Source organism: Lycium barbarum, chromosome 5 (genome assembly GCF_019175385.1).
Source record: "Lycium barbarum isolate Lr01 chromosome 5, ASM1917538v2, whole genome shotgun sequence".
In the NCBI taxonomy this organism is placed as follows: Eukaryota; Viridiplantae; Streptophyta; class Magnoliopsida; order Solanales; family Solanaceae; genus Lycium; species Lycium barbarum.
This window is the reverse complement of record NC_083341.1, coordinates 7,380,683-7,389,014: the sequence shown is the minus strand read 5'-3', so window position 1 is coordinate 7,389,014 and position 8,332 is coordinate 7,380,683. Positions and strand designations below refer to the sequence as shown.

General features: G+C 36.9%; 1 protein-coding gene across 1 annotated transcript; it reads left to right on the top strand.

Moving 5' to 3' along the window:
- Positions 1 to 589: 589 nt before the first annotated feature.
- Positions 590 to 7,740, top strand: LOC132640308 (26S proteasome non-ATPase regulatory subunit 13 homolog B-like). The gene is made up of 6 exons (XM_060356838.1): positions 590 to 841; positions 3,743 to 4,189; positions 4,923 to 5,003; positions 6,108 to 6,304; positions 6,398 to 6,497; positions 7,251 to 7,740. Exons 1-6 carry the CDS (start codon positions 689 to 691, stop codon positions 7,434 to 7,436), a joined length of 1,164 nt encoding a protein of 387 aa, XP_060212821.1. The 5' UTR covers positions 590 to 688; the 3' UTR covers positions 7,437 to 7,740.
- Positions 7,741 to 8,332: the final 592 nt, after the last annotated feature.

Sequence of the window (8,332 nt, the reverse complement as noted above, 5' to 3'; positions counted from 1 at the left end):
CAAATATAGACCTTTTCGCTTGTTTAAACAATCCATTTGGGAATATCATAAGTTGGATAAAAAGTGCAAAACTGTTGTAAACTTGAAGGATCATACGGGCTCAATATGATAAAAATAGAGATTAAAAAGGACTTACCCAAACTTGATTAAGAGCCCGTTTGGATTGGCTTACAGCTTAAAGCTGTTTGCAGCTTATAAGCTGAAAAAAATAAGTTGGGGTAGTCCAACTTATTTTTTTTGGCTTATAAGCTGTTTTCAGCTTATAAGCTGCTTTAGATAAACTAAGTCAAATGGGTTCAATTATTTTTTTGAGCTTATTTTAAGCATAAAATGACTTTAAGTTGGCCAGCCAAACACTCAAAAAAGCTGAAAACAGCTTATAAGCCAACTTATAAGCCAATCCAAACGGGCTCTAAATATTTGAATTAGAAACTAGAGAAAATGTTTTTTTTTTTTTTTTTAAAGGATCCCTTATGTTTGAGAGTAGGTTCAAAATCGTCCCTTAATTAAGTAACCCCATAACCAAACGTAAGGGACTACTTTCAAAAAACATTATTTTAAAAACTCGAAAAAATTGTCTCATATCATAAGTATTCTTTTCTTTAAGAGCAAGCCAAATTAGTCAAGAGAAAGAGGTTTTAATTCTCTCTTTCTCACAAACAAACACACACATAGTTTCATCGGAGGTATGGCGGCACTACAATACTTGGAATCATTTTGCAATGCTAATCCAGAGCTGCTTTCCGAGTGGTACACTACGCTTTCAGATCTGTACAACAAAAAGCTATGGCATCAACTTACTCTCAACCTCGAACAATTCGTTGCTCTTCCCATTTTCCAGGTTTCAGTTCACTTCTATTTAAATAATAATAAATGCCAATTTCATTTCTATGTATGTGTATATAAGTTAGGGTTTAGTAGAGAAGATTTACTCAATTAGGGATTTACAATTTAGAAGTTGAATTAATTCAAAGTATATACAAGTGTTTTAGGGCTAAGTGTGTGTTTAAGTTAGGGTTTAGGGGAGGATTCGGGTTAGAGATTTACTTATAGGGTTTGATTTGGGACGGGCAACACGAGGACTTCCTAGGATTACCCTTCCTAGTACTGCTGTCGCCCAAGCATGCTTAACTTCGGAGTTCTGATGAGATGATGTGGTGTTGGTGCGTTAGTGCCGGTACGATCGCATCCCGTGAGATCCCACAAGTGGGGTCTGGAGAGGACGATGTGTATGCTTAACAACAACAACAACAACAATATATACTCAGTAAATCCCACAAGTGGGAAATATAGTAGTGAAGAAGACGAGGAATAGTAGCAACAACAAATAATACGGTACCCCGAAGCAAAGGAACCAACTAATAATAATAAAATCGAAGAATAAGATAGCATATACAAGGCTTTTGAAGGGGTTAGAAGTATTCAATTCTATCTAGTAGCTGCGAATTTTGTTCGTTTTTGTTGTATTTGGAACTTTTTTTGGTGGCCATTCTAGGGGTTTAAGTGTTTATAAGTTAGGGTTTAGGGGAGGATTCGTGTTAGAGATTTACTTATAGGATTTGGTTTGGACGGGTAAGAATTGCAGGTTTTGTTTGGGCTTATAAATATTCTAGGCTTTCGAAAGAGTTAGAACAGAATGGATTGTACTCCCTCCTTCCATTTTTACTTGTCCAGTTTGAAAAACCAACGCATAATTTATCATTTCATACCTATTTTACCCTTATTATTAATTATTGGGCTGGAAACTTCAAGTGACTGTTAGTGGCTGCACAACTTTTAAAGTACTATTTGATTGATTTCAATTATTTAGATGACTTAAAATAATTAGGGGTGATATAGTAAACTTGTCATTTTATATATTGCTCCTTAAGGGGTGTGCCAAGTCAATTGGACAACTGAAAATGGATGGAGGGAGTATCAAAAAACAGGAGTTTGGTTATGTTTTTTGTTGGTGGATGGTTCAACTGAAGGAAGTGGTTTTGATTTGGCTTATGGGAGAAATAATAATCAAAGTATGTGCTGGCCACAGTCTATGTGGACAGGTTTACCCCGCGCCTTCCCTTGTTGGCTGTAGCAGACTGCCAAGTGGATTAGTGCGTGCAAGCTATTAAAAATGTAGTACTAATTCAGGTGTTCCAACAAGCCTCACAAGGAGCTCTAGGAATTCTGAATAGTTGTTTGAAAAATGAGTTACGTTTATGTACCATTAGTGCTAGTATTGGCATGTTGGGAACAGCAACGACAACAACATACTATGTTGGGAAGAACATGGTTCCAATTACTAATCAAACTGCAGTAGCATGGTGGATACTGCGGAAAAACTGTATCAGCTGATGCCTGATAGTAACTTCAGTGACACTTCATTAATAGTTGAAAGATTATTCAAGTTTTGGGGCGCCCGGGGGGTGGGGGTGGGGTGGGGTGTGTGGAGCAGTTGAATGTATTTTTCACCTATAGGACCTCTCTGTAGCTGAAGTTTGCATACTGGGCAACATGCGAATGATAAAAATACCATACTTGGAAGAGGACCCTCCACACGCTGTGGGGCAAAGCCATTTTAAACTATGTTTGGCATTTGGAAGCCTTGAGATGGATTTTGAGGAGCTAACCTTCTAAATGTTGATAGGGAAAAAGTTCTAACTTGATAGGGAAAAAATGCTGCAAAATGAATGTGTGAAATTCACTATCTGCAAAGAAATATTCTTGAAGACATCCTCAGATAATGGCGGAGTGAAATTTCAGCATATCCTTTTAGTTCTCAAAAATATGAACTTATCCTTTTTGTCATATAATCCAAATACGTTATGAGTAATTCAACTTAATGTAAATTCATTCAAAACTTCACCTAAACATTCCATTGTATTATGGACCCAGGAAAATTGATTCAATAGAATTCAAAGTGTTATCCATCATGCTTAAGAACACTTATGTAGTATTTGATCCCCCTTAATTTTAAAAAGCAAAATTTACTACATAATACATATTTGGTTCAAGTAAAAATCTCTCTTATTTGCATCTATTTGTAGGCTTATACGGTTTGGTAGTCACATGTAGCATGAATTAGCATGTAAGATGTTGATACTATGCCTAATCATACAATGCAATGCATTTGAATTGGCATAAGGATACAATTAGGACCCTAATTCAGAACCCAAATTATCAAATGATGTTTAATGTTTTTAAAAAATTATATCTTAAATCATGTCAATTACATTTGAAGGGGAGCCTTGGCGTAACTGGTAAAGTTGCTGCCATGTGACCAAGAAGTCACGGGTTCGAACCGTGGAAACCACCTCTTTTAGAAATGGAGGTAAGGCCTGCATACCATAGACCCTTGTGGTCCGACCCTTCACTGGACGCCACACATAGTGGGAACTTAGTGCATCGGACCACATCTCAATTACATATCCCCAAAAGAAATTCTCAATAATCTAAATGTGTGTTTATTGTTTATCCTTGTCCTGTACTCACCATTTAAATTGAAGTGGAGCTGATATAACTAAAATTACTTAGTATTAAATCGTGTTTCAAGGGGTTTATCCTCCACGAGTGATGTTTTTAGAGCTTAGGCTGTATCACTGTATATGTTCGTTGTTGCATATAAGTTTGTACCTTTTGCTTCTCACAATCTATGTATATCATGCTACATTTGTGGGCTTTTGATTCTGAAGAGCATTACTCGGACGAGTGGTTGTTTTATTATGCTGTGTTCGCAGATAACACCTCTCTTCTCTTTATTTAGGCGGGTGACACACTAATCCAGCTGTATCACAACTTCATCACTGATTTTGAGACAAAGATCAATCTTCTGAAGCTTGCGCATTTCGCGGTCATTGTTTCTCGGCAATACCCCGAGAAAGAAGCCGCTATAGGTTTCCTTGTAGGAGTGACGGAGAAACTTCATAATACTAAAGAGACACGGATAGAGGAGCCGATTCTTTATATTAAGATGCAGATTGCCCTATTTAAGCTTGAGCAAGGGGATCCAAAAGAGTGTCAGAAACTTTTAGATGAGGGGAAAACTACACTTGACAGCATGACCGACATTGATCCATCTGTCTATGCGAGCTATTATTGGATTTCATCTCAGTATCATAAAGCTCGCCAGGAGTTTGCTGAGTTCTACAAAAGTGCTCTTCTTTATCTCGCGTACACTTCAGTGGAATCTCTTTCTGAATCATTTAAGCTGGTATTTGTATTTCTTATTTTGTCTTTTTTCCTTAAGGACTAATCCAAGAGTTCTTCCATCCTAACTAGTTGGATTTATGACCCCTGTACATCTATCTGCCTTGCTGCAATTCACTTATTTGTATTACTGAACTAGGAGCTTATTAACTGTCAATATGTTATTGTTTTACTAAAATATGGCTAACAATTGGGTAAATTGAGAAAATGATAGTAGATCTCTAAGGCTGGACTATTTCTGTAGAGACCTCAACTATTTTAGGCATTTAAGAGGGCCTCTTGCTTAACCTTGGTTGTTGACAGAAAATGAGTTCAAATGGTACTTTATAGTATGTCTTATGGTATGCTACTTGATACTCAAGAGTATATGATGGAATCCCTGTCAAATCATAGTTATCATCCTTACGTTTTAATCAGCTCACTAGCGAGAGAAGGAAAGCAATTTGAAAATGAAATTGTTCTTTCTGTATACTCCTATCTCCTCTCTCTTTATGAATTCAATACTTTGGCAGTTGCTAAGCAATATAACTCTGGAAAAGGAAAGATTGCTAATCTTCAACTGCTTATTGGATTATTATTTAGTGCTCTTTTCCAACAGCTACTTTTCAGCCTTTGAGTAGATATATTTGTTAGTTGTACATGTAATTTGCAATATTTCTGCAACTTCAGTCTTTTAATTATTGTGTATCTGAAAGTGGTTGAGTAGTCATGTTTTTCGTTCCTTCTATTTTGCTTAGGATTTGGCTTTTGATTTGTCCCTGTCAGCACTGCTGGGAGATAACATATACAACTTTGGAGAACTGCTTGCTCATCCGATTGTAAGTTTATATAACGAATTTCCTTGTTTTTCTTCCAAGCATTAACCTCCATGTGGAAATGGCAACGTGGAGTGCCCATTCAAGGAAACTGTTGGTGTCCTTCCCAGGAGATGTCAGAAGATGTCTTGAGGTCTTATCGTGTTGTCTTTGTGCTAGAGTGAGAGCTTGTTAAGAGTTCATCCTTTTTTATTTCTCATGTTTATCAAGGAACTAATGTCAATGATATCATGTTGACCAGCTGGTTGAACTAGTTGTTCAAGGAATTGTGTGGTTAAGTATCAAGCTTTAAAACTGTGTAAAAATAGGGAACCACGGTATGTAGGGTAGTCTATTCTTTTTTGCTTCTCTTCATGTTTTTTCAGTGTCTTGCTCTAAGGGTTTCAATTCACCTCTGAAAACTCCGCAACAAGATTCTGGGACCTTGATTATGAGACTGCTTGTACTTTTTTTTCAACTCACTGCTGAGAACTAAAAAAGATGGTTGGACCTCCACTTTTATTATGCAAATCTTCTGCACTTACCTCAAATCTTCTTGGGCAAAATCAAGAAGAGTTGTTCCTATTTGGGACAATTTTTGTTCTGGGATATGTATAATGTTGATCCAGTAAATATGGGATGCCAACTTTTGCCCTAGTCATCCTGGTTGTCCCTCATTTTGCTTCTCTCTTTAGTAGAAACACAGTTATTCTTGTTGGACCATCAAAATCTGCTAGTGGTCCCAAAAAGCCATCTTTTCTACTATAATATCCTGAGTTTCAGTACATAGTTTTACATGGCTGGATGGACTGAAATTTCCCTTTCGCAAAAGCATTTAGTTAATATAGAATGGGGTGTATACAGGGATCAAGAGATATCAAAATTAAACTGAGAATAACCAATCTACTAAGGCACTCTATCTGAGAAATTACTGAAATCTCAATAAACTCCTTTCTCAACTTTTTTGGCTTCAGTTTCACAGGATGGACTAGAATTATGCTACAGTAGCTGTATAGTTGTTTCACCTTTTTTTTTTTTTTTTTCTAGAATTTGTTTCGTCTTTGTATCATTTGTGCTGACAAGATCATGTTGGTTCAATCTGTGTTGACTTATTCTAATTTGGTACAGATAAAGAGCCTGATAGGGACTAAGGTTGAGTGGCTCTATTATATTCTTGAAGCATTTAACACTGGTGATTTGGTTCACTATCAAAAATTGTGCAATGTTCATCAAGCTGCTTTAACTGCTCAACCAGCGTTGGTGCAGAACGAGAAAAAGCTTCTCGAGAAGATCAACATTCTCTGCTTGATGGAAATTATCTTCAGGTACTGTGTGGCAGTTTTGCAGATAAGAGAAGTTTTCATTACTTGTGTTGTTAGGATTGTTACTCACGCTTTGGACAATTCATTTGCATGCAGTCGCCCAGCAGACGATAGAACTATCCCCCTGAATGTGATTGCAGAGCGCACAAAGCTAAGTGTGGAGGATGTAGAATATCTACTCATGAAGAGCCTTTCTGTAAGTTCTTGTTTGTTAAATTAGAAATTAACTTCTGTTATTCTCACCAGCTTCCATCAACCTTAGCAGGCATAATAAGTGTGCATCTTTATTGTATTACTAGTTGATATCAGCATCTAGCTACAGGTTGAGGAACATATGTTTTTGCCCTTGTGTTTTTGTTTGTATGCAAAAGGTTTTGCCAACAGTCAGTCTGTTCAATCATATATTCAAATCCAAATGATCACTTGATCTGCAATCTCATTTATTGCTTTATGCAATGAGTGCAAGCACCTCCAAATGGGCAGTTCTCCACTACTATTTCCTTGTATTGGTGCATTCTTATATGATGAGGGAAAAGGGCTTCTTGTGTGTTCGTCCAGATAGTTAAGTTATATATGTACATTAGTTAAGTGTTTGGTTATGCTATTTATTAAAAAAAAGAGTAAAGAGGTTTCTGGATGTATTTTTTCAGTTTAGCATTCATATTCTTCCTTTCCCTTCTCCTCTCTAATTTTATCTTGTGTAGCCTTGTTACAACACTTTCCTTTTGTGAGATAGTGACCTTGGATCTTCATTAGTTGACTCTACTTTTTGTTGGGTAATGCAGACCCTAATACCAACAGTAGAATGCTAGTAACGAACAATAGTAAACACATACAGAATGTGTATAATCCCCCGAATTTCCTTCTTGGGCAGTTTGTATACTGCATGTCTTCCTCTTGATGAGGTTCATGTCTTTGTCACGGTTGTTTTAATGTTGTCCTCCTGTAGGTGCATCTGATTGAGGGAATAATTGACCAAGTCGAAGGAACAGTTCATGTTTCCTGGGTGCAACCAAGAGTTTTGGGAATCCCTCAAATCAAGTCATTGAGGGATCGGCTAGACAACTGGGTGGATAAAGTACACACAGCTTTGTTATCTGTGGAGGCTGAAACTCCTGATCTAGTTGCAGCATAATCTTTTAGTTTTTCCAGTGCCTTTTCGGGTCTCTGTAATAGCCGCGCCTCCTCTTTATTTTACTTTTACTTCTTGCAGAGAGCTATACAACAGCTGAGAAGCTAGGGACAGTGGTCTAGTTTTCGTAGGCCTTTATTTGTATGTCCTGGTTTATGTTGCGAAATTATTGATCCCATTGAATTTTTTTCAGAATACTTGCTTGTTCACTTGTATTTGATTACTTCTAATTCATAGTAATGCATCCAATGTTGGACATGAAGTGAAGCCAGTGAAATGACTATTTACGACTGTTAGGTTTTGGTTATTTCTTGCACCTTCCCTGTGCGCACTACAATTAAATAGCATCCAACTTCTGATTGAATTGAGCTGTCTCATTTATGTATTGTTGCACTATATCTGTATTGTTATTTTACACAAGGTACAATCCAACTCTTTTCCCTCGTCGTGACATTTTCTTGCAAGCAGATTGTTAACAGGAAGAGAAAAAGCTATTACTGTTAAATTGGTACGAGAAAAATATATAAAATGAGTTACCAAGGAAACGACTCAATCGTCGTCTGTTGAGATCAAGTACTCCCCAAATATTGTCCACCCTAGTAGCTAATAGCTATTAATATGTAACTTATCATGCATTTGATCAGTCCAAATATCATTAGTTCAGTAAATTAAATGCACTTGTATTTTACTGAGTCCTTCGCCGACAGAGATTGTGATTAATTACCAGCCTCCTATATCAGACACCATCACCCAAACTTTTCGAAGTTCATCCGAACATTTTTGCTCACAAAAGTACCTTGTTTATATATATATATATATAAATCTCATCTCTAAAGCCAAGCCTAACTATGTTTTACCATCCCCTCGACCAATAAGACCCGTTCCTGTTACAACTAGAG